A 25,827-nucleotide genomic window follows, 5' to 3' on the forward strand; every position below is an offset into this window, starting at 1 on the left:
TTCTTCCTCATGTGTGTTACACTGAAATGCAAATTCCTTGTAGAAAAAAACAACAACAAAAAAACACAAGTGTGTAAAACTAAATAAAAGTTTATTAAAAATGAAGTCTGCATCATATTTACAGATTTGATCATACTGTGGAAATTTACAGGTTAAATAAACTATACAACTAGTGATTAGATTCAATTTCAAGCGTAAAATGAAGCTTACTGGCACCACATTTCCCAACATGCTACATGCGTAAAAATACCAACTGGGGTGGAAATGATTAATCGCTTAGTCAATAGACAGGAAATTAATCAGCAACAGTTCGTCATGTTTCAAGCAAAAATGTCAAGCATTTGCTGGTTCCCGCCTATCACATGTGAAAGAAGCAGCTTCGCCCCTTTTTCCTGGTATTTTGGATATATTTAGGTTGGTTGGACAAAATAATTGATTTGAAGATATCACATGGGGATCTGGGAATTTTTGAAAGAGATTTCTCAACATCCTCTGACATTTTATAGACCACATTATTAAAAGGAGCAGTTCAACAGTTTGGGAAATATTATTTTTTGGCCACTTTCCACGATTCGGTTGCTTAACAGTCAACTGATGAACTGAAAATAAAAATAATTAAAAAAAATACAAGTTGCAGCTCTAATTGGAACATTTACATACTATATACACATCATTGTTGTCGCTGGGAGAAAACAGCTGCTTTGACAGGAAGTCCATAAACCGTCATGAAAGCAGTACTAACGATCAAACTCGGAAAAAGCTGGTTAGCTTTCCCTGTCCAGCTATCAGCTTCTTCTTACTCGAAGCCTTGCTGACGTTCTTTGCAGGCATTTTACTCGGGACACTAGTGGGCAGTTTCTTCCCTGGAGGCTCGTTTTCTGATCCTTCATGTTGGTCAGAATCCGCCTTCTTCCTCTTGTTGCCCTTGCTCTGTGTCTGACCGCCATTTTTCTTTCTGTTGCCCGGGCCTGCACCTCTGTTCTGGGCATTTCCACTTCTTGCCCCGAGAGCAGCCGCTTGCTTTGCGCTGCTCGGCTCCTTTCTTGGACATTCAGAGGTTGCTTTGGCTGAAAAGATTGGAACAAAGCATAAGGAAGTGTGACAACCAGGTAGAAAAAAAAAAAAAATCAATCAATCAATAAATAATTTATTAAATTAAATGTATTTTTAACACATAATGCAGACAGAAGTGCGAGACAGAAGCAGTGCTTGTACGGGGGTGAGCAACACGGCCGCCATCTTGGCCCTTTAAAAAAAATAAATAACAGGAAAAAGTTGTGATGAAACTGCTGACGTTAGTTCCTAGTTTGAGCAGACTGTGTGTTTATTCTGCGAAACTGAAATTGAACATTTGTCATGTAACCTGATGGAGCAGAGCCTGAATTCCCACAAAACAAAAGACAGAAGGGGAAATGGGCAAAAAGTCTGTGTGAGTGTGTGTGCTTTTTGGTTTTTACTACAGATGTGGGGGTGAGCAGGTTTTATAGAATGGGGATTCATTTAATGGCTGATGGTAAGTACCAGTCCCAGGGCTGGGACTGGGAAGGGTTCAAGGCTGGAGCTGAGAAGGTGTGCCTGGGCCTCAGTCCAGCTGTGTGGCGTCAGAGGAAACAGAAATCTATCCCAGCAGAAAAAAAAAAACGCTGCACAGCTTATGATAACATTTTGAGCTGTTCTCAGCATACAGTGAAGTACATAAAGTACCTGTATTATTTGTTGAAAATGAATTTGTAACTGTGGTTGTGTCCTCCTCCTCCTCCTCCTGCTGCTCCTCCACACCTGGGGTGGTTTTGGGTTTGGGTGCTGGGTGCACACAGGTAGGGACCTGGCTGCTGCTGGGGAACTCCAGCACACGGTTGAGTGGCAGCTCTTCATCTTTGTATGTGCAGGCGAACTGGGATCGGATGACTCGGTCTCTAGCCTGAAATAAACGGGAAAAAAAAAATCTTTAATACAGTTGATATAACATGTTGACACGGTTGTTGAGTATCAGTGACTCGAGGCAGGTGGCCAAGCTTTTTGGCTTTTACTTCGGACTTTTGAACCAAAACCCCCTTCACTAATTACAATTTCAAGAAGTACTTTCCCACTCCTGCATGTTTTCAAGTGCTCAAGAAAAGAGAAGGGAGTGCCAAATGACATTTGATTCACAGCCATGCTTGCACAGTGGTGCTTTGAGCTAAAATGTCATGCTCACAATGACATGTTGATGTTTAGCAGGTATGATGTTAACCATGGTTACAGCTTACTTTAGCGTTTTAGAACGCTAACATTTGTTTATTAGCACTCAACACAAAGTACAGCTGAGTCTGAAGGTGCTCAAATTAAAGTAAGGCATCACCAAAGTTATTACAATCCATCCATCCAGGGGAACATGAACGCCTGTGCCAAATTTTATGAGAATTAACCCAATTGCTGTTGAGACATTTTACTCAAAACCACAAATGTCAACCTCATGGTGGCGCTAGAGGGAAAGTCAGGAAGTCATTAGTATTTGTCGTCTGGGGACCATGAAAGTCTGTGCCAAACGTAATGGCAAACCGTCGAATAGTTATTGAGATATTTCAGCCTGGATCAAAGTGGTAGACCAGCTGATCAACAGACATTCCTTGAACCTTCCTGCTAATGTGGCTATAAAGTAAAGAGAAAGACATGTTACAGTGTTTTGCACATCAATCTCTTCTGCTGTAATAAGCTAAGTTTCCCTCTTAGTTATGACAATTTGACTATTTATTGCCTTAGTCATTGCTAAAGGTTTACACCTAATACATCAACCCAAATGTACACCTCTAAGCCTAGGTGTAGAAACAGTCTTCAATCTTATCACAGTCAAAATGTCTAAGGCAGCGGTGTAACACCTCATCAAAAAGCCTTTTTGGACAGAGTGGATAGTTGTAACAAAGTGAATGATACTGAAGACTTCAATCCAGGCCCTGGGGCACACAGATCCACAGCTTTCATCCACTGTTTGATCTACGCCTGCTTGGGATTATCACAATCCAAGGATTTCACCCTTCAGGCCAGTGGGCCACAGTAGGGAGGAGAAATCTGAGGGAAAAAATACAACGAGCAAAGCTGGGTGGGTCCATAAAGCACAAAGGGATCAAAGCCTTTGTGCTTTTTCAAAAGAACTTCTTAAAGGAGCACCTAAAACAACAGTAAACCTAAGATCGAGGCACACTTCAATAATGGAGCTAAAAATGTATGCTGCCCTGGTTGCATGCTAATAAAACATATCTGAAACGCCCCAGAAACAATGGGAGGGGATGGAAGAGTGAACACGGCCAAACTATGACTGACGGGGAACATCTAATCCAATTACAACAGGTGGGAGCCCAACGTGGCACCGTGTGGTCAGACGGCCCTCATTCCTCTGAGGAAAGCTGTCCTCAAATAACCCCTGCACACTGCCTGACCCGACGCTGGAGACACCTGACCAAGACATTCCTGATAATACTTCCAAAAGCAGGTGCAAGCAATTTCTCTGATTTTGTGTTCTCATACGCAGGTGATTGAAGAGAGAACGGGTAACAGGTGTGCCATTACTATTATTATCATCAGAGAATGATGGAGTCATTCTGAAATAAATGTATAAAGTATTATCATATAATCAAAGGTTGATAACGTCAGAGGAGCAACACTAAACTGGCACTGAGAGTTTTAGTAAAAGTTTTTTTTTTTCAGTGCTGTTTGGATCATCTGTGGCACTGAGGAAAAGATTTGGAACTGTCCCAAAAGCAGAAACTAAATCTGTCCATTTCTGTGTGTGCCAGTTGACGTCAGTGCATGATGAAACTGCTGGAGAGGTCTGGGATAAAGTCATTCAGCAGACAACAGGAAACAATAACCTTTCAAGTTTCCCTTGCTAGTCGAGTTACGCGACTGATATGGCATCTTCAAAGTGAAATTGATGCAGAAAGCTTCCGCTCACCGAGTTCAGGAAGCGGTGAGCTGCCCAGGGACCATTACAGCGCACTCAAACAGGAAGGCAGCCAGATTGTGGGGAGCTAAAATGACATCTGCTAGCGCAATCAAATAAAGGAGCCATTTCACAAAATGTGTTTAGCATACATGTTTCACAAGGAGTTCACACAGTGGAGCTACTTCATGTTAAAAGTGGTCCAACCTTAAAATCTAAAGCTGATTTCGTCAGTATTTTTAAGGGTGACTCAGCAGTTGTGGAGAGTATGTTATGATACCTGCAAGAGTCTGATGAAATAATCCTTGTAGCACACAAACAGTCAAGTGTATAGTCAAACTATTCAAAAATGAACATGCAACAGAAGGAGAATCTGCCAAAAATCAGTCCGATTGTCTTATTCTGACCCCAAAAAACAGCAAGGTAAAGTGACAAAACAGCTGAGCCAGGAAGGAAGGAAAGAGATATTGATATCAGATATACAGTATACTACATTGTGCACTGTAAGCAAATGGACCTGAGCCCTGACAATAGGATAACTTATCATCAGGATTGGTTAATGGTTTGAATCCCCCATGAATAAGTAGTTTTATGCCATGGATTTAAACAGCACCCTCAAACCAACACTAAGAGCTAAAACACAGCTGTGCAAACGGGAACGGTGGAAGTCAGTTAAGATGTGAGCTTCAGCTAAGCAAATAAATGTTACCTTGGGTTTGAGCAGGTCTAGCCGGCTCTGGACTCGGTTCCTTAGGGGTTCTGGAGAACATCCAGTAGACACTTCAGGGGATCTGAGAGGCGAGCCACAATGAGAGGCAAAGACAAGAGGTTTATAAATTATAAAAAGCTAGAAGGTTACATGGTCACACTCACCAAGAAATCTGCCCACTTTTTCTCAAACACTGCTCTCTCTTTATTGCAGCTTCATATTTTCAACATGTGGGAGATGTTTTCACTAGACTGAGCCGATGTTGGCTTTTTGCAACAAATTGGATACCGGCCATCCAATGTCATCCACCTCCGACAATAATGTAGGTTCCCCCCAACCACAGCCAGTAGCTATTCTTTTTATAATATTATCTTTATTTCAGATGTTTGACCAGAGAAATTATTCCAGTGTGGTGTGGGAGGAGTTTCCTCTGTATGGTTTCAGTGGAGAGTTGTAGTGTCCTGTGTTGGTCTAATAGATGTTTCAGGGGCTTTCCCACTCTGACTGAATCCTTGTGGTCATGAAAATGGTCAAATCTAATACAAAGCTCTCTAGTGATGACTATTTCAATATAAAATACTAACCATAACTTTTCAAATGTTACGTTTGACCCTGACAGGATGCACCACCACATTTAGCTTAAGGCCCTATGTTATAAAGATAGTACAATGCTGCAAAATTATAGTGCAGCACACAAGGTAGTGGTAAAAACAATATTGTTTCCACTCTGCATGCGTTTCCTTATATATTGTGATTTAGGAGGTACAGGTAGCACATACTTGTTAATGTCTAATGTTGAGAAATTTACAGTAGAATGATGTTGCGGATATGCTAAATCATTGCATAGAGCTAACTAACGGACATTTTTATTAGAGAACAATTTGTCAATCATTTTACGTATTAATCGAGTAGTAGAAAATAGTGAAAAATGTCAACAAAGTATGGAAAAATGCCCATCCCAGTTTCCTAAATCTTAAAGTGACATCTTCAAATAGCATATTTTACTTAGTCGAAAACCCAAAGATGATGAATTTACATTGGAGGAGCTGGAACTAGCAAAATATTTGGCATTTGTGCTTGATAAATGCCAATCGCTTGTCATTTAATGCTAATGCCTTGCTTAGCACATTAGCATGCTAACGTTTGCTATTTAGCACTAAATACAAACTACAGCTGAAGATGTTTAGTTTTGTAAGGATTCGGTCATACGTATTGGACAAATTAAAAGTTTAATCTGATGTTAAAAGAAATGTTAGAGGATTACCAAAGTTACAATTAATTCTGAGGGAGACGTGAATGTTTGTACCATGTTTAACAGTTATTTCACTCAGATCCACAAGTGTGACGCCAGATAAAAAGTCAGAGGATCACCACAGTAATTAGGATTCATCACCTGAAAACCATGAATGTCTGTTCAAGATTTTGCGGCAATCCATCCAGTTGATATTGAAATATTTCACTGGATAAGTGAAAACTTTGACCTGCTGGTGGCGCTACAGGAAAAGTTGTGATCTCCTGAGTCAGTGGGGTTCATTCGTTGGGGATCATGAATGTCTGTATAGAGTTTGATCTAAATCTGTCCAATAGTTGTTGAGATATTTCAGTCTGAACCCAAAGTGGAACCATGCTAGTGTGGCTAAAAATCTTGATAAAATATCACTGTGAGCCTCAAATAAAACATACTGACATATTAGAAATACAAAGGTCATTCAAGTCAAACCCCAGTTTATCCTGTATGACCAGCTGTGCCAACCTGAACAACATGAGGACGCAGGTCCCCTCAGCTCCACTGAGGACGGGCTGGTCCTCAGACAGCAGCTCTGCCTTGTTCTTACACGGAGGAGTCAAGGCTTCTTCATCCAGCAGCGCCATCAGCACCTTGACGGTGTCCCGACCTCCGTATGCAGTGGAGTGATTCACTGCGTAAGCCTTTGGCTGGAGAGGAACAACACCACAACTTCGGGTTAGTGCACTGTCAGCTCACACAGCTGAAAATCAAAGAAGATGAAGTGGCGTCTGCATGAACTTATAGATTTCAGGAGAGGTGCAAAAGCCAAAACTGTAGCTCACTGGCTGGAGAGCGGAGGTTATACATTACCCTGGCAGGGCTAATCCCCGTCCTGCCTGCATTAGCAGTCTGTTCCTGGATCTGGTGTAGTTGGCAGATCCTCTCCTTCAGCTCCTTTGCAGTCTCTTCAGCCGCAGCGTACACTGCATCGCCACTGCTGCGTCCCTTCACCAGCGCTGTCCTTATGGCGGTCACCAGCCTGGCTCCGCACACACTGAGATTTAAACACAGTGACAGTCACAATGACATCTGCTGGGAGAGCTGTATTGTGCTGTAGGTAGAGGGAAACTTTTTTGGAAAAAAGGTCTTTATTCTGCTGAACACACACACACACACATTCACACACACACACGCGCAGGTTTTCATCTGGATGGAATTAATAGTGTTCAAGAGTTCAGCCAATATTTGCCAACATGAATAACTCTCTCCTAAAACTGAAAACCCAGAAAAGCCAGGGCCTTACTCTGAATGTCATCAAAAGATATACTGCAGCTTCACTTTCAATTAATTGGACACTGACTTTAAGGGCTCAGAGTAATTGTTTCGGTGTTAACATCCAGTTCAGCTTTATTTCACTGTAACTCAGCTTTGCCAATGTTAACAGTTATGAAGCAGAAAATATGCTCCAAATCCCTGTTAAAGTCACCCTGGGCACTGTCACTGCGCTCACCGATGGACTGTCAGCGGAGAAACTCCAGGATTTTCCTCTTTATAGTTTTGGGGGATTTTTGTCCACACGTTGTTTGCACTGCGTGTCCAAAAATCATAGCAACATATCACTTCTGTACATTTCTAACAGGCAAGTGCACTAAAGCATGTTAGAAAAAGATTGCAGTAAGGTGGAGAGGCGGTGGTCTAACCCTGACCCAGCTCTGATGTGAGGGATCGGGGCTCAGTAACAGAATCATTTGGGAAAACAGATGTTCACTGAACAAGGGGCCCTGAACTCTCCATAGAAGGTGTTTGTATGAGGAAATACAGTACTCCGCTGAGAGCGTAAAGGCACAGACTGTTGAAAGACACGTGTTGGCCCAGTTCATCAGTGTCTCATCAGCCTGCATGAACTGAGAACTCTCAGAAGAGCAGAGAGAATCCAATCCACTACTACACAAACATCACAATGTGTTGTTATGGCTCGGACTGAGTGAAGCTATAGTCGCTACTGGGACTGCTACAAAGGGTGCCTTCAACGGCTTCACCTCTTGAGCTCGACCCCTCACATGATTGAATGGCTAAATCATTTCTGATAACCACTTCTGTTGTGGTGCCAGAGGCTTCATCGTCCAAAATAATCTGTAATGGTATGGAGAATGATCTGTGGGGCTCGAGATTTGATGATAATTCATCAAAGTAAGCGCACCAGACAGGGAACAAGTTATTTAACACAGACAGGCTTTGATGTAGCGAAGATGAACATGCTTTAGCAATTCAAATGTTATCACGAGAAGAAGTTTAGAAGAGGGGAGTCATTACAGGGTTTTGAAGGGAAATAATAAGCCGCAGTGGGACAGGTGGATTTTATGATCACAGGTGTGATTTCAGTGCCCACGGCTGCAAATATGCCAACCGGTATCAGTTCAGCTTTCTGAATTTAATCAGAATTCATGAAAATTGAATGGGCCACATCAGAGAGAGAGAGGAAACTGAATTATTTAACCTGAATTTGAATTGCAAGAAGAAGTGAAGCAAATTCCATTCAATAATAAATTACGAGTTTCATTGTATTTGACTTCAGTCGCTGCCAGATACCGAAGCGTGCTCGACTTTTCTTGGAATCTGTGTATTCCCATCTTCGGCTCAGGGTGATTTCTCCGGAGAAGGGAGTATGTTTATATGAGTATAAGACTATAATAAATTAAATACAGCGTTTTTCATGATGCATTATTTGAGATGGAAATGTCATCATATTGTCGGTCCTAGAATGTTTAGGATTATCTACTTCAAACTAAGTGATTTATCGTTGATTTAAGAATATGAGAAAAAAAACAGGGAAAAAGAATGACAGTGATCAAGAAGATGTTTCAGAACGTGTAAAGACTCCAATCAACCTAATCTTGACATGTTTAAATTGATATTTAGCCATAAATGATAGAGATAATTACACAACAAAACCACTTAAGACCATCATAAACCACCACAATACTGTAATCTCAGTTCGGTTACTTTCAGATACTTATTGAAACTGTAAGTGATTTTAACTGGACCACAGACAGAAATATTGCAACAGCTCTAAATGGCTTGATGGTCTCCTGCTTTGGCACGAGGCATCGCGTCACCAGAACAAACCCGTCCTGATGAGTTCCTAGAAGTCTCCATGCCCTGTGGCCGTCCAAATGTGCTGTCTAATCTGCTCTGGAGCTCAGATGTGATATTAGATTACAAAGTAGGTTTGGGGCCACCAACAAAGTACGTCCAAGTTATACCGAGAAAAAGGTAACAGTACTACTGTGAACCCACCAGCAATAATTTCAATCAGAGCGGGTGCTTTTAGAGTCCGTTAGGATCTTATTAATATATTTTCGGACATTTTGGGGGAAAATTAATGACAATAATTAAAAGCTTCAGTACTTAAAGGAATAGTTTAACATTTTGGAGACTGGCATCAGGGAAATTTTACCTTACCTTTGTGTCTGTATGGTAAATATGAAGCTAAAGCCAGCAGAGGATTAGCATAGTTTAGCTTAGCATAAAGACTGGAAGCGGAGAAAACCGCTAGCCTGTTTCTGACAAACAAGATATGACGTGTTAATTAGTTAAATTTAGAATTGCTGGTAGGAACATTTTTTTAAACTTTGGACAACGCCAAGCCAGCTCCCTACTTCCTGTCTTTATGCTAAGCTAATCTGCAGCTGCTGTAGTTTCATTCTTAGCAGACAAATGAAAGTGGTATCAATCTTCTCATCTAACTCTTGGCAAGACAGTGTATTTCTTAAAAATCTATTCCCTTAATTTATAATGGCTTTTAAATCTATGAAACATGAAAATATATATTGTACAGTAAAAGATGAGTCATGTGTATACTTCTTGAGTTTTGAATCATTCAGTTCTTCTCCTTTTGTCTAAGATTTGACTTGCAACTCTGTGACACTTTTACTCGAATTCAAAACTGAACTGGAATCTTTCGGGAATTAACAGCTCAGTTCTGAATGAAGCACCTTCATGCCTCCCAACTTTTACAGCTGATCCTGTCGCAAGAAGGGAGGCATTACCTCAAAAGCAACAGAAAGACAGGGAGCGAGTGGAAGCCTGGATTATGCTGTATTGTGTACCTTGGGTCAGGAATCTCCCCCAGTATTTCCTCCAGGTTGTCTAGAAACTGGACAAAGTCAGACAGGCCTTTGACATGTTTCCTCAGTGGGTCAGACTGAGCTGGAGCGTAGCCCTTTCCTCCAAGCTGGATGGCCCTCACGAAAGATGTCACAGCCTGCAAATGCGGGAAAGAGCCCCAAATGTTGCACCAGAGAGGATTACTCCAATTTTAAAAGTCAGAGTTTTGGTTTTCTCGTTATGTAAAGAGCAAATACATCACCACTAAAGTATAAGTGCATGCAGAGTGTGGATGTTTCTTACCAAGAAGAAGGAAGTGTTGTTGTTATGTGCGGCGTGCTTTATGTCGGTAAATGTCTGTCGTCCGAGCGCGCGACTGGGGACATCAAGGGTAAGCGCCAAGGCCATGTCGTTCTTGGCGTTCACGAGCAAAGTCAGATAGGAGCAGAAAACCCTTCTCACTGCCATTTTCACCTATTGATAATAGACAGAATACACGATCATTTGGAGGTTAGAAACCCGCCTTGAAAACAAAACCTTTGGCTTGATGCCAGGTTGTGTTTATCAACTACGAAAAAGGGACAGTAGCTTTACTGCCTGAGTAACAGCAGCTGACAGCTCATATTAAACTCCAAAAAAATTACGTCACCCCTAGCTGGTAGTGTAGCAGAAGCAAGCCTCCACTAAAAACTCATAAATTTGCAAGTGACAGAGAAAAGTGCAGAAAAGAGACTGTTACAGAAGCTCTTGGCCAGCCACACATTGTGTTGTGTTTTAAACATCTGCCCAGTAATTGAATTCACATTGCACTCTTAAATCCAAGTGATATGATCTAGAGTTCCTGTCAATAAGAGCAGGATGGATTCCAGACAGGAATTAAGTACGCTGAATTCTGGAGAAGTAAATGCATGGATTATTGCCAGCGGGAGAAAATGCATTTTATATTACAACAAAAACTTTTATATGAGGAAAGAGGGCGAGAGAGGGAGTTTCTCATGGCCATTTATGTACATGTTGCACCTTTTATTAGTGCATGAAAGAGTGTAAGCAGTACCTGTGAGCGGCAGGGCCTATCTTTACTAGACGGTGTTGACGGGATTGAGAGGTCAAGCACCTCTAAGACCTCCGTGTTGCCTGATAGGAATTCAAACAGCTGGATCTTGGCAAAAGAATAAGAAAAACATAATCAGAGAGATAAATTAATCGGCCTTATCTCTAACTCGGTAGCCAATCTGATCGACCACAATCGACATCATCAGACTGATTTCAACCAGCTCCTACTCACCGGGCTCACAGGCTCGTCTGGGTCTGAGTCCACTCTCAGCTGTTTATACATGGAGAGGATATCAACCAGGTCCACAGTGTTGGAGCGCTTCAGGAAGGATTCGTATGCTTCCAAGATGAGATCATAGTTCTCCAAGCGTGCAAAGTTGGGGGGTGGCAGGTGAAGTTTGTGTAACAGTAAGTGTTTCCAGGCCATCAGGACATCACTCAGAGCCACTTTGAACTCTCCGCTTTGCTGTCACAGGAAGAGAGAAAACAGTGAAAGCAGCAGCCATAATTACCGACGGCCTGGAACCAATCAGTTCAAAAGCAGAGAGACCTTCTCCTGCAGTCCAAAAATGGGCCATGAGCGGTCTCAGCCGGAAATCTGTGGTAATGTCATCAGTTATAGACGTGATGACAGTCAGCCTGATGGTTCAATTGAAATGATGATGATGTGGATTGGGCTAGTGCGCCCTGGGTGGATGACTTACAGCAAGATCACAAGAGAATATTGACACTGTTTTATTCCTCTTTCATTGAAAATATTTTTTACTTTCTCATTTATTTGCTGGTTTACATCCTTTTCTCAAAAGACCTCAGCTCTAAAATTATTAGCAAAACAAATATCTTGCAGAGGTTCATACTGAACAAGTCTTCAAAATTTAGATTATAAATGACCCCACACATGTCCTGGATTTCCTTTATGTGAAACAAGCAGAAAGTTTGGCTTTATTCCAGAAGCCATTGGACTTGTGAAAAGTCACAGTACAAGAAATGGTCAGTTAACCCTGTGTGTAGATTAATAAATGCATTTTTTGATATAATGGGGCCTCATGGTGTTGGATATTATTGGTCAACTAGGGATTGGTCATCGCCATTAATCTTTGTGCATTTCTCTCTTTTTCTTACATTCTCATTGTTGTATTTGCAGATTGTTTTGTGGGTGTGAATGAATTGTGTGTATTTGTTTCTGCAAACTGGAGGGACGAGTAAAGTATTTTGAACTGAATTGAACAGTTACCTGTTTATTTACTTCTGCCATGGCCAGCTGCAGCACCATCAGCATGCTATCAGCTCCATGAATGGTGGTCCTCTCAGACTGTAAAATCCTGTGGCACTCTCTCCTGAAGGTTTTCACCATCTGCTTTAGACGGTCTCCTGAAGTCTCCATTGCTCCCCTAGAACAGCACCAAAAAAAAAAAAAAAAAAAACTCAGTCAAAACTTGTGCAACACGTGGATTATTAGACTTAAAACAAAGATAAACATGTGAAATCGTTCAAATCTAGAGTAGGTTTCTCTTTTACTTGAGTGCATCCAGCAAAAGGCAAAGAATGACTACAAAAAAATAACTTTGAAGGGGCAGAATAAAGTGAGGTAACATCAAAGTATATATAAAAAAGTAATCAGTGACTGGGTGGGGTGCAAAGATTTCTACTTTTCTTGGTAAGAGGCTCGTTGGCGTGGGTGGCACATGTAACGTTAATTTATTCAAAACAACATATATCAGCGTGTTTTTATTTCACCCCCGACTACATGCATAAATATAAGAGTTTTCTAAGTGTATGGATGCAATAAATCACAAACAATGTCGATTAAACGATTCAAACCTCTAAATGTTGTAGTCGACTCCAACGACAACACACGTCCACGACAAAAAGCAGCTGTTTTGAATTTTTAAATTGCCAGTGACGTTAACCGCCTCTCGACCAATCAGTTTGTAATAGATAACAGTGGGAGCCGTCCATAAACATACGATGTCTCTCTCACATTAAATATTGTTTTTTCATGTCTGAATGCTAACACATATTAATTGAAGTAATTTAAACCGTTTATTTAAAAATATATACCGATACACTGCGAAAAAAAGTGATGTTTTCTTTCACGTTGCGCGAACCACCCCTTGACATTTGCACTCGATGGTACATTCCATGTCGTACCAGGAAGAAGGTTGAAAACATCTCAAACGCGCGGACCGTTTGATTCAACGAAATTGTTGAAAATAAGGTGGTAAGGTATATCAGTCACTGCTGTAAACTGAACCGGAATAGACGAGACTCACTTAACTAAAGGTTCATTGTCTAGTTATAAAACGGGGCGTCAAACGAGAGGAATGAGAAGGCAAGATAAACTTATGTCTGGCTAAATGCTAACTAGCTGTGCGCTCATTTCTAATACAAATAATTCAGTCACGTTTATCACGTTTGTCACATTTGAGTCACGTTTTTGTCAGGTCACACGTGTAATTAACACTCTGTCGGTTTAACGGTAGCTCACAGAAAGTAATGTACACATTATAAGTAAGTGTAAATGTACCAATGTAATCCGGATACGAGCCATTTAGCTATAAATAGCGAAATAATTTCACACCATATCCATTTATTAGGTTGCCTCGCTTAATTTTACGTCCCGTAATTCAGGCATATGTATCTTAACTTACTACAACCATAAGGTCATTGGTTCATTGGGGGAATAACGGTCTACCCTCATTATCATATTATATCTGTGATGCGTTACATTAACGCAGTTTGTATTATTATTATGACTTGCACACTGCATACAGTGTTTACACTATACATCTGCACATTCCTGGTCAATATGTTGTACATTTCATTTCATTCTCTTCAATTTAAATTTTAAACTAGTAGCAGCTCTTCTCACTTAGAATATATTTTACATACTTTCTTATTATAAATTTCTTTCTCTCTATATTATGTAGTATTACTTAATTTTGTGTATATTTGTGATTTATGCACCACGACACCAAGGCAAAGTCCTTGTATATGCAAACCTCCTTGGCCATAAACCTGTTTCTGATTCTGACCCTCTAATTTAGCCCCAGCTAAACTGGGATAATTCTGATTTGGAGTTAAACATATCAAATGTAAAACACTTCTTCATCTTATGATGTTCACCGAATTGAAAATTGACTCATAACACCTGATTCGTGTTCCAGTATCTAGGTGTGTGCCTTTTCTAAGACCGGATATACTAAACAGGCAAAGATATAAATGAGGTTTGGCCTGACCTTGTCTCCAAGCAACCTGAGAAAAATCTAGTGCCCTCCTTGTGAGGTTGTCTGATTTTACAGTCTAACTTTTCATCACAGATGTTAAGGAATTACTTGATCCATGACAGCAGGGATTCAAGTTTTTTGTGCCATTAAACTGACCTGAGCAGTCAGCATTATACAATAATGTGTTTTGAGAATATATTGAGTCCTGCCACTGGACACAGTGCTCAGTTAGTTAGTTCAGGTGAATGTTGAATACAGTTTTGTTTTTTTTAAATAGGGAAAATGTCATATAATGTCCTTTTTTCAATCTAATTATATACAGAAAGGAGTACTTGTGGTTCTGCTCAAGATAGGAGTTGCTAATATTGACACAGTTCTCTATCATAGATATGCTCATTTATGTCATGATTATAATAAGTTTTCTGGAGAATCTATTAAGAAAATCTTTATGTATAAAATAACCAGACAGGAATGAATTTCATCACATTGATGCAAAAATCAAAAAATTCCAACATTGCCTTAAAGACGACATTCTCGTTGATATGCACGATCGCCAATAATGACTTAATATCCCTAGAAATATTAAAGGAATACCTTTGTATTAAGGAGAATGGCAAAATATATCACCCTAATTTAGCTCAAGTCAGTATCTAGTTTTGTTCAGTATTAAGAAAGTGGATTTTTTTGATGATTGTACCAAACATGAGACTAACTGCTTTCTGTCCTCTTTCATTCTGATGTACAGTTTCTGATCTGAAGCCAATCGCAGAAGGACACACAGCATGCAGGAGGACACTAGCCGCAGTCCCAGCTACACGGTGGCGTGCGAGGACTATGTTCATGTGGTGGAATTCAGTCCTTTCAGTTCTGGTACTCCTGCCTCTCTCCTGGCTTATGGTGGAAACCAGTATGTGGTAGTTGGCACCTGCCTCTTCCAGGTGAGCGATGCACCTTCACACAACTTGGTTTTTCTAAAGCCCAGTTTATTCCTTCCTCTCTGAAAACATGCATGTTCCCACAGGAGGAAGATATGGAGATTGAGGGAGTTGAATTCAACGTTCTTCGTGCTTTCCATCATGAATTGCGAGTCGATGCTCTTGCTTGGAGCCCAGAATCCCACCTGGACAGGATACCCACTATCAGGTACTGCCACTTACTATTTATATTATGTCTCCACCATGTTGCATGTTGCACAGGACACACAAGGTGCCCCTTTTTGTGTGTTGACATATTCTTATGAAAAGGAACAACAATTGAAACCTCAGGTTACCCCTGCAGAGATGACTTTAGTAGATTTTGGAGCACCTTGAGGATAAATTGTGAAGCAGGGCTGAAGAATATATTGTGTCAGCATTAAATAGCAAAGGTTGCAATGTAATATAAGGCATATTGGGCTCAGTGATACACTATACACATTGATTTACTGCTTGATGGGAAATAAAAACTCTCCACTTTGCCACGGACAATCCAATATAATACAATATCACACATACAGTGGTGTTCACAGACTCTCTAAGTGTTAGGGGTGAAAATGGAAAAAGAGGACACTGCAACCGGATATAGGGTGAAGGTGAGGGTTGATTTTTCACTCTTGTCAAGCCAAAGCAGCACATGAGAAAACCAGAAGGGCATTTTGGCTGCTCAAGTACCTCTCTGTTGTCACATGAGGGCAAAAATGATACTTGGAAGTTTCCTATTAGGGTTGAAAAACTATGCAAATGAAAGGGCACTTGTCAAAATATATATGCACAAAAATTAAATCCTGAAAAATAAGGCATTCTTGTTTTTCAGCTGGCAAACTAAAATTCATAAATTCATGATAAAATTCATATGATTCAGATCTCACACAAAAAAACTGTAAAAAAAAATGTGTTTGCTTTGGAAAAACATAAACAGTATTGTTATTTATACACAATATAATATGATAATACTAAAACATCCAAAATGCCCCAGTTACAGAAGTTATCCAGAGTTCATATTAGTGCCGTCCATATATTATGTGAAATGTGCTTATACATTAATCAGACCTCAATGTAAGATGGTGTAATGGTGTGAAATCTGCAGTTCAAGTGCTTCTTGTTATATAAGAGATCATCAGAGCATTGTTATAGGATTAAAAGGTGTCAAGCCATAGTACTTCACTCCCTCATAGTAACCTGACGTCCTTGTCTTTTAACACAACAGGAAAATTATTCAGAAACATTCCTCTTGTGACAAGAACAAGAGACAGCTGTAGAGAAAGCACAGCAGCCACGCTGTGTGAAAGTAGTCATCGCCGCCTCTCACTGTCACACTGCAGCTGCCAGGATGTGAGCCAAGTTATTTCAGGTGGCCTTGGACAGGAGGGAAGTAGCCTAACTGTAGATTGTTAGAAAGCAAGAGTTTCCTCCTAATTTGAGAGGTGGATGGGAAGGTTCCGCGGTCCCTCCGGAGGTGTTTAGGCTTTCTGTAATTGAAAGGGAAAGGCAGCGATAATTCCTGGCCTTCTGTGGTTTACTCCACAGGGCCTTCGAGCCAGCCCTGTGACGTGCGCACATGTTATTGCGCTGATGACTACCCACTCAGGTTCCATCCCTCTTTTGGTCTGCACGTAGCTGTGCCTTCCAGGAAAAGTACAACGTTCTCACGGGCTTGCCTCGAGCGGGGGCCCAGCGAGAGAGATGAGGGGAGGAAAAGGGGGCTCGAGCTGCAGCGCCGCCACCATCCACCACAGCAGCTTGTAAAGGGAAGAGACCTGAAGATTACTGAAACCTACAAAGACCAAACACCCCACACATAACTGAATACACAGACTTTTCAGTCTAGAGCTGAAACAATTAGTCGATTAAGCGATTAGTCAAGAAAATATTTGGATAATCGATAAATCGTTTCAGTCATTTTTGATTCAAAAATACCAAAGTTTTTCTTGGTCCAGCTTCTCAAATGTGATGATTTGCTGTCTTTCTTAACACTTTAGGCTCTCAACAGTCAAAAGGAAGCATGTATCAAACAAGCCGAAACGATTAGTTAATCGATCAGTCAATCAATAGAAAATTATTTGTCAACAACTTGGATAATTGATTCATTATTTGCAAATTTTTCAAGCAAAAATGCCCCCAAAATTCCCCCAGTTCCAGGTGGTCCCTGCCAGAACTGAACAGGGCACATGGGAGGGGGTTTCAAACTAGAAGTTGTACCCCTGAACCAGATGACTTTGTCTTTTCAGGTCTCTGTGGAGTTGTATATTGGGGGTAATATCACATGCTAAAAAGGGCAGACCTCATTTCTGTCTTGTGAAAAAAAAAAAAAAACCCCACAATGCTTTAAAACAACAAAGCTTAAATTCAGTGGTGCTGAAGTTAAGTTAATAGCGACTTCTATTTTATTAAGCAGGATTATTGGAGATCAATCAATAAACGGCTTTGACATTAAGCTTAACAAAAAAAGCGAAAACAGCTGAAATGTGTTCCATGCTTTATTCCAAAGTACAACACTAATTTGTAGGCTTAGCGGGCCTATCCTAATATAATCTAATCTACTGTAGCAGTAATACCCTGAAGCACGTTAAGGGTGTTTGTAGTGACATCATGCCAAATCCATCTGTGCCTGCGACTGAAAATGTGTGAACCGCTGTCTGTTTATTCTGGTGATATGTGTGTGTTTTTCTTGTCATAAGTGAGTTAGTGTAATTGTGTGAATAATTGCAGGCACTGGTATATACTAGGACTGATTAGAGGGAAAGTCCTCTGCCTGGCTCTGCACAGGTTTTGAACAGAGACATGCGTAAATGGCGTGAGGAATCTTGTTTTTCTCCGTGTTTATCTTAGCTTGCAATTAGAATCTCCCTGGCAGCGTTTCTACTGATCACTGTCCAAGTTTCTACCACACACACTGACACTCTCATCCAGAGGTGTCAGTCTAGGCGGTTGCGGGCATGTATGTAGAAAGAGATGTCATCTGTCATTGGGTCTATACAGTCTGACTCTGTTTTGATGTTCTTTCTTTCTTTATTTTTATATCCTCTTTCTTTTCCTCTTCCTCTCTCTTTGCAGATTTTGCACCGCTGCAGCTGACAGAAAGCTACGCCTGTTGACTTCTGATCTTCAGGATAGGCATGAAGTCAAGGTAGTGCAACATCTGGAGCAAATTGGCCAGAATTGCGCTTGTCAGCTGGCATCAAACTTTCTCTACTTAGCACTAACATTTGGTACTTAGTGATACAGGAAATGTAGTCGTACACACAGAAAGTTTTCAACAAAATCTTCACTTAACAGTTTATTGATCATGTGTTGTGCTGTTTACATACTGTTTTTCTATACTGTTGCCTAGGTGATGGAGGGCCACACCAGCTACATTAACCATTTGGTGTTCGAACCCACAGAGGGGAAACAAATTGCTTCCGTCAGTGATGACCACACTTGCAGGTCCAAACCGTTTTATTTCCATGTGTGTGTGTCTGTATGTTCCCAGCTTCTGATTTTGAGTTCTGTTCTCTGTTAATGGTGCAGAAAGTCCTGACTGTGTTTCCACAGTGAAACATGATGCTAAGCACAACATGCTCCGGTGTGACCGTGCGTAAGCACAGAGCCGCTTTGTAGCTTTTCTAGCTAATTGGTTAAATATGGAAATCCAATTAGCTGCAGAAAGATTTTCCTCTCTAAGGGGGACCTATAACAAGGTCCCCAAATTTCCCTTTTCAATTAATGCTTGAGGAGGGAAAAAGTGTGTCAGTAGCCAGGGTCACCTCAGGGACACCCCCCTCAGGAGGCTGGGTCTCTTGCAACATGCAGACCTGTGTTGCATCACCCAGTCTTGTTCTTATATTAGTAATGCACAGTAAGGGTATACATTCTTTTAAAGCTGCTCTGATCAATATTTTTATATGAGCAATGAGTCAAATGACTATGAGTAACATAGATGAGGCACAGTACCAGTCAAAAGTTTGGACACAGCTTCCTGTTCACTTGAATGAGAAAGTGTCTCCGGACTTTTGACTGGTGCTGCAGAGAATTATGACCAGTGTCTTTTAGCTTGTTGTTTTGGTTTTATGATTCACAACCATTACTGTTTCATCAGTTATTAATAATTTCGGTAACTTCTTGCATGTAGAAATGTTCTACTTTACTGTGTTTTATATCATTATCGAATATCTTTGGTTTTTGGACTGTTGGACAAAACAAAACATTTGAAACTGTCAGCTTGAGCTTTCAGAACATGTGATGGACATTTGTTTTTCCTCATTTGTGGACTCATCAACAGATGAATCAATAATTAAAATAATTGTTCATTGCAGCCCTAGTCTGGTTAGATTACACTGATTGTTGTAGCTACTAATTTAATTTTATGGCAAACTGTGATGACAGTACTTAAAGGTCAGGAGGAAATTTAATGAAGTTGGTCTATTGTCCAGGCCCAGGATACAGCATGTCCATGCTCTCATGTTATTTTAAAAGCAGTGTGTCTATCTTAAACCAAACAGCTGGTTTATTTCGTGTCATTATTTTACACTCTGACAGTCACAGGCTTGGTGATTGTCCCATCTAGGTCATCGCCCTGTCCTGCCACATTTGACCGTCTGAGAGCGCACAGAAAGGAGAACAATCTCCTCCACTCTCCTCTTCCCCTCCCTCTTCTGACCAGCCAGAGAAAATAGTAGTGCGCTCCATCTGCTGAAAGATTTAAACTCTGTCATGTTGAGAAAATATGGGACGCAGGAGGAAGACAGAGGCGGAACAAGGGATAGCTCAAGTTAACAGGAGAGGACCTTCCAGTCAGCCCACACAAACTGAGCCTCGATATGAGAGGAGGAAACTGGTCCTGTGAAAAGGGAGGGAGGGTAGTGTATGCTTGCATGTATAGGCTCATGACCTCTCCATCACTCTGTTACGTTTGGCAGCAGTACCTCTACTATAAGTTTGCTTAGCTTTGTCATCACTGTCCCCTGCAGTTGTGGGAACTCGACTTTTGCCAACATGCAACCTGACGCTGCCGCATCTAGGTGGGGAACCAGACTCCACTTCCTCAGGGCAGTTTTACATTTGGTTCATGTAGTCTAAACAACTCATTGTATCAGTATAGATGGAATGAAGGGAGTCTGTGGGGAAATGTGCCACCTAGAGATCATCAGGGCAAACTGCAGGTTCCTGAGGGGATTTGAGGTTGACTGAGTTCGCAGATGAACTTAGTATAACGCACACCTGCTGCTGCTGCTGCTGCTGCTGCTGCTGTTTCTGCTGCATTATGTGTATCGTTCAAAGCATTTTGTCCTGTTCTCAGCGATAATCCATTGGTTTTACTCCATCCCTTATATGTTGTGTAAGGGAAACAAATTATACCAGCTACATATCTCATCCATGCTTCTATCCCAGTGGGGTTTATTTTGTGTGATATATCCCCACAGTCCAATCAGATCAAGTGCGTCATAGACCCATCAGGTTCTACATATGTATGTTCTTATGAATGGATTATAAACTTGATGTTATTTAACAGTTATATAAAAGTAGTTATTGTTACAATAATTTTTTATACAATTGAAATGTAAATGTTTAGATTGCTTTGGTCAAACTGTACTACTGCCAGAACCTGGAGATTTCAACCATTTATCCATTAGTTTTTTTCTGTTTAATAATGACCTTTAGCTATTTATTTAAACCAATTATCCATTTGCTTTAGCTATCTGTTTTAACCATTTATTTATTACTTTAAGCTTTCTACTACAACTCTTACGCCATGACCTTTAGCTATTTGTTTCAACCAGTTATCCAGTGTTCTCATCCATTACTACCTATTTAAACTGTTTATCCATTACTTTTAGAAATCTGTAGTTTTAGCTAACATTTTCAACCATGTAGCCTAACCAATACTTGTAGCTATTTTAACCATTTATCCATTACTTTTAGCTTATTTTACTGTTGGTTACTATTTCAACAATTTATCTATTGAATGAAGCTATCTACTTCAGCTGTTTAGCCATGACCTTTAGCTATTTATTTCAACTGGTTATCCATTAGCTTTAGCAATCTATTTCAACTGATTATGCATTATTTTTATCTGTTTCAGTTGACTGACCGTTACTTTTATCTATGTATTTCAACTATTTATCCAATACTTCCTTACACTTATATGTTATACTATGTCGGCTTTCAGCAGGGTGGCCCGGCGAGGCACTGCGATGAGATTATATTGTCCAACTTCTCCACTTCTCTCCTTCCAAAGAGTCACGTTCGATTATTTACTCTGCTCTCTACAATAAATCAGATCACACAGCGCTAACGGTGTTTGCCATTTCCTCCACTTTTGGGAAACATTGACAAACCATAACGCTCTGGCCTCACTGTTTTCTCACTTAGATAACACAATAAAGGACTTCAGATGTCCTTTTGAACTCTGTTGTACATGGAAGCCGAGTGTTATTGCTTGATGTAGTGTTATGCAATTACACAGTGTTTTATCAGAGGCGGTCACGCGTGTTTTCGTGTCTCATGTCTTTCACCTCGTTCGGCAAAGGTTATGTTTTTTTGGGGAGCCGGTGCTCTCCATTTGAAGGGTAGAGTGGTTGACCACAGTTTGGCCGTTGGTGGTATAGCGTGCAATTGAGCTCTGCTTGGCTAGTGGTCTGAAAGAATAGGGTTTAGTCGTTGTTTTCCTGGTGTGGTCTGGGGGTTTTTCTTTTTTTTTGTTCTTCTTACCCTCACTCATGTTCCACAATGGAGGCTCTGGCTGAGTCTGCACATGGGCAAAGGAAAGATGCCCAGAGTTTCGACAGGGCTCTATCTTGCAGCAGAGGAGAAGAGGCAGGAAAAGTTGAGTTGTTTACTGAGGTCTTCATCTGAGACGGGGCATGTCCTCCCCTACACCACACCACTGAGGACATCAAGCTCACATGTAGATGGTCTTTGGAGGTACTTTTTGGGCTTTATAAGATGATGTCTTCTGCATGACCTCATCAGTCAGCACCTTCCCATGCTTCACAAGCGTTTGTTTTATATTCCCAGAAACACTTGCAGCCCCCCCCCCACCCCTACGTCCCCATCTCCACCTTTTCTTCTAGTTCAGGGCTCGTTCAGATGTGGTTAACCATAGATCCAGGTCTCAGGAACCGCAGCTCTCTCCATCCAAGTGATTCATTACATCCGTGTGCATGTTTGCACAGTGTTTCTGCTTTTGCTATCATAGGTCTTACTGAGCTGTTGAATCTGCCATTATTTTAATAAAGATTGGTCATAATCCTCACACGAGCTTTGATTGTAGGTTGGCGCTTGCTTGCGGGACCCGTCTGTTTCATTTGCATAAAGTAGGAGGCTGTTCAACTTCTCTCCGCTGCTCTTCCTCAACTGACGTGCGTTCTGCTGCCCTCTGTGTACTCCACAGAAAATGAATGGCAGCGGGCCGCCCACAGCGAAACATTTGCTGTAATGTGAGTGAAGCGTAACGCCGACTCAGGCGAGGGTGATGTTTCCCTCTCTGCCCCTGCTATCATAGCTCAATGTAATGTGAAGCTGGCGTTTTCCCTGTAAGAGGAGTCCAGCAGAAGTCTGTCTGTCTTCACAGTTCAGGGCCTAGATCTGAGAAAAGAGCCCTTTTCCTTGGAAAAGCACAAAGACCCTGTACATTATTTGCGCACAACTGGCAGGAGTTAGATAAATTAGGAGCAAACATGAACTTGGACGAAAACATGTCGTCCATCATTGGCTCCACCGTGTGCCATAAATCCCTGTTAGTTGTATGTTTTGTATTGAACCACAAATTTAGGGGAAAGTATAGCTTGAATTCTGTAGAAAAAAAGCATCAGAGGCAAAAACAAGTAAATGCCTCTTGTAAAAACAGTTGTGAATATGGTAACAAGGAAACTTTTGACCTTATATCTGTTAGGGTCAAGATTATTTGCCTTCTGGACAATGAACTAGGTCATTTAGTTTTAGATTAAGCACCACCGAGAAAGAAACCTTGGAAAAGTGCATTCTTTCAGATATTATGTAAGCATCCAAAGGTGGCTCAAATACCGATGCTATTTTTAGAACTGTGCTGCAAAACCCCATCTTTGTTGTTAATTAAGCGGTAGTAGATTTTGTTTTGGATTTAAGGTTAAGAATGGTTTGCGTATCAAAGTTTAATCCGTCCATGACATTGCTAATGAGAACTGATTAGAAGTCCTGTTTGTTGGCCACAATAACCAGATAACCGCATGGGTTTTTGCAAAGAATTTCCACAACACTTTGAGTTTATAATGAAGTAATCAGTTATAAATCTTGAATGAGACTATTTGCAAAATGTGCCCTTGTAAATTAGGTCATACAAGGTTACAGTCTGTCTCATCTTGTGTCTATCTTATTGATGTTTTTAATACTCATCTTAATTTATCTCTACAGGGTGTGGGACCTGGATGGAAATGAAAATACAACTCTCCGACTTCGTTCTCCTGGCATCAGTGTGTGCTGGCACCCAGAGGAAGTATTTAAGGTAGGAGGGGTTTGTTTCAGATACATGCTCGTATTGGGAGGTCTGAGGTCAGTTTATGCAACTACATAGAAAGTTGTGAGTTCAGGTGAACTGTAAAATCTAAATTTGCTTTAGTTATTTTCCATAGGCTCATGCCAAGTGGCCACTAGATGGCAGAACATAATTTTGTGAGAGGTCAAATGAGCCGAATTCTGCCTACTTAAAATAGTAATTACGCTGAGTAATATCCTCCAGTAAAACTGTGTAGTGGAAGTCTGGCCCAAAGGTTCGTGCACAACTTCATGTATTATCAGATTGACAGAGACTCGAAGTCATTCATGTCAACGAAGGGTGAATGACGGATAATAACAAACTGGTGTCCCCTTGTGGCTGTTGAATACGCTGGCCATCGGTGTACGACGAATTTTTTCAAACTGTGTTGAAACCAGACCGAGAGTAAAACCGGATGTAGAGAGTGAATGATGGGTGTTCATTCTTAAACAAAATATTTCTGCTCTATTTAGACAAAAAAGGAAAGTTCTTCAACTTTTTCAACCACATCACTAATCATGAGAATCAAGCCACTCAAACCAAGCTTCACATTTCAGTCGTGATAACCGTTCAAGGCTTTTCCTCCATGTTGTTTTGGTGGTTCTGTCCAATTCCGTCAATGTTGCAAGGAGAGGGATTTCGTTAACAACACGGTTCGCTAAAATAGCAGAGCAAGTTGTGCATGTAGCTCAAGTGTTAGCCCTGCAATGGGGTGCAACCTGTCCAGATTGTTTCCCTTTCTTTACCATTGTATGCTGAAATAATTTTTCAGTTTCTGTGTGACCCTGAATGACATACATGTAAGGATAAATGGTCTGTTGTCTTCAGTTACTGGTGGCTGAGAAGAAGGGGACGATTCGCTTCTATGACCTAGTGACCCAGCAGGCCATTCTGTCACTGGACTGCGGCCAGTCACCTCTCATGTCCGCTGACTGGTGCCTCACAAACACTATCAAAGTCGGCGCTGTGGTGGGCAACGACTGGTTAATCTGGGACATAACTCGCTCCAGGTGAGTGGGGGTTCGGGGACGACGACTATGTACTGATGCTGCATTTATGGCACACAACAGGATGGAATGTGTCTAAACTTTGCTTTCTGTCTTTGCAGTTACCCACAAGAAAAAAGACCAGCCCACATAGATAAAGCACGGTTATTCAAGTAAGGAAGATTGATAGATTTTTTTGAAGTCTTGCAAAGTTCTTTAATTTTAGTTTTTACTGATATCCCATATTTTTCAAAAGGAGTGGATTGTATTAATTGTTTGTCACCCAGGTTTTATGTCCTCATTACCAAAAAAAACAGCCTACTGAGAGTCATTCTACATATGCAAAAAACAGGACATGGTTAAAGTAAAAAAGTGCTAAAATTAAAAATTTTATATTTAAAATCTTTTTGATTCTTTTAAAATCAGCAGAGGTGAATGTTTAGAATCTGTTTTTTGTATTTTTGAGCTTTAAGTGTTAATATTCTGGTTCCCAGCAGTTATTAAAACAGAATTAGTATAATTGTGTGATGACATTCAAAGCGATGTTGTTCTTCACCTCAGGTGGTCTCGAGCAAATGAAAACCTCTTCGCCACTACCGGATGTCCAGGAAAGATCAGTAGTCAGTTACTCATCCACCATCTTGGCCACCCACAGGTCAGTCAGATGCCTTTTAACAGTCTTTTGTGTTTTTAATGTTTGGTACAGCTCCAGTCTGATTTCACATACTGATGTTGTTACAGCCTGTGATGCTCGGATCGGCCACAGTAGGGTCAGGCCTCAGCTGGCACCGGACACTCCCACTCTGCGTGATCGGCGGTGACAGAAAACTTTGCTTTTGGATGACTGAAATGTAACCATCTGTGCTGCACTTTCTACGGGGGATAACTGGTTCCTCTGTTTCTGTTTGAGTAAATATTTCAATAAAATATTTTTCTGAGTATCTACCGACTTTGTTTGGAATTTGATGGAAATTGGCTGCATGCTTTGGCTTTGTTCTTTTTTATTTCTGACTACCACTTAAGGTCAGCTTCAGATAAACAACAGGCTGGTCTGGTCTCTGTGAAGAGCTCGTTTTTCTTTTCTCTGAAGAGTAGGTTACATCAGTTGTCTGTTATGTCCTGCCAAGAGA

At 40.9% G+C, this 25,827-nt stretch overlaps 2 protein-coding genes across 6 annotated transcripts; one reads left to right on the forward strand and one right to left on the reverse strand.

The window, feature by feature from the left end:
* Positions 1-74: 74 nt before the first annotated feature.
* On the reverse strand, positions 75-12,943 carry LOC121890434 (PARP1 binding protein). 2 transcript variants are annotated; one of them, XM_042402667.1, is made up of 11 exons: positions 12,838-12,943; positions 12,251-12,407; positions 11,249-11,482; positions 11,018-11,122; positions 10,267-10,437; positions 9,966-10,120; positions 6,727-6,910; positions 6,382-6,563; positions 4,629-4,710; positions 1,705-1,921; positions 75-1,067 (listed from the first exon to the last, which is right to left on the reverse strand). In XM_042402667.1, exons 2-11 carry the CDS (start codon positions 12,398-12,400, stop codon positions 745-747), a joined length of 1,803 nt encoding a protein of 600 aa, XP_042258601.1. In that variant the 5' UTR covers positions 12,401-12,407; positions 12,838-12,943; the 3' UTR covers positions 75-744. The 2 variants fall into 2 exon arrangements, with proteins under 2 accessions (XP_042258601.1, XP_042258600.1); XM_042402666.1 differs by lacking the exon at positions 12,838-12,943 and adding an exon at positions 12,535-12,617.
* Positions 12,944-13,129: 186 nt separating this feature from the next.
* nup37 (nucleoporin 37) lies at positions 13,130-25,638 on the forward strand. Of its 4 annotated transcripts, none has more exons than XM_042402669.1 (10): positions 13,130-13,237; positions 14,989-15,181; positions 15,265-15,386; positions 18,275-18,347; positions 18,552-18,646; positions 23,591-23,681; positions 24,540-24,721; positions 24,820-24,870; positions 25,259-25,352; positions 25,439-25,638. In XM_042402669.1, the coding sequence occupies exons 2-10, from the start codon at positions 15,026-15,028 to the stop codon at positions 25,550-25,552; spliced, it is 978 nt and encodes a 325-aa protein (XP_042258603.1). In that variant the 5' UTR covers positions 13,130-13,237; positions 14,989-15,025; the 3' UTR covers positions 25,553-25,638. The 4 variants fall into 4 exon arrangements, with proteins under 4 accessions (XP_042258603.1, XP_042258605.1, XP_042258604.1 ...); XM_042402671.1 differs by having other exon boundaries at positions 13,134-13,234; XM_042402670.1 differs by having other exon boundaries at positions 13,146-13,242.
* The last annotated feature ends 189 nt before the right edge of the window (positions 25,639-25,827 follow it).

Source organism: Thunnus maccoyii, chromosome 23, assembly GCF_910596095.1.
Source record: "Thunnus maccoyii chromosome 23, fThuMac1.1, whole genome shotgun sequence".
Taxonomy (NCBI): Eukaryota; Metazoa; Chordata; class Actinopteri; order Scombriformes; family Scombridae; genus Thunnus; species Thunnus maccoyii.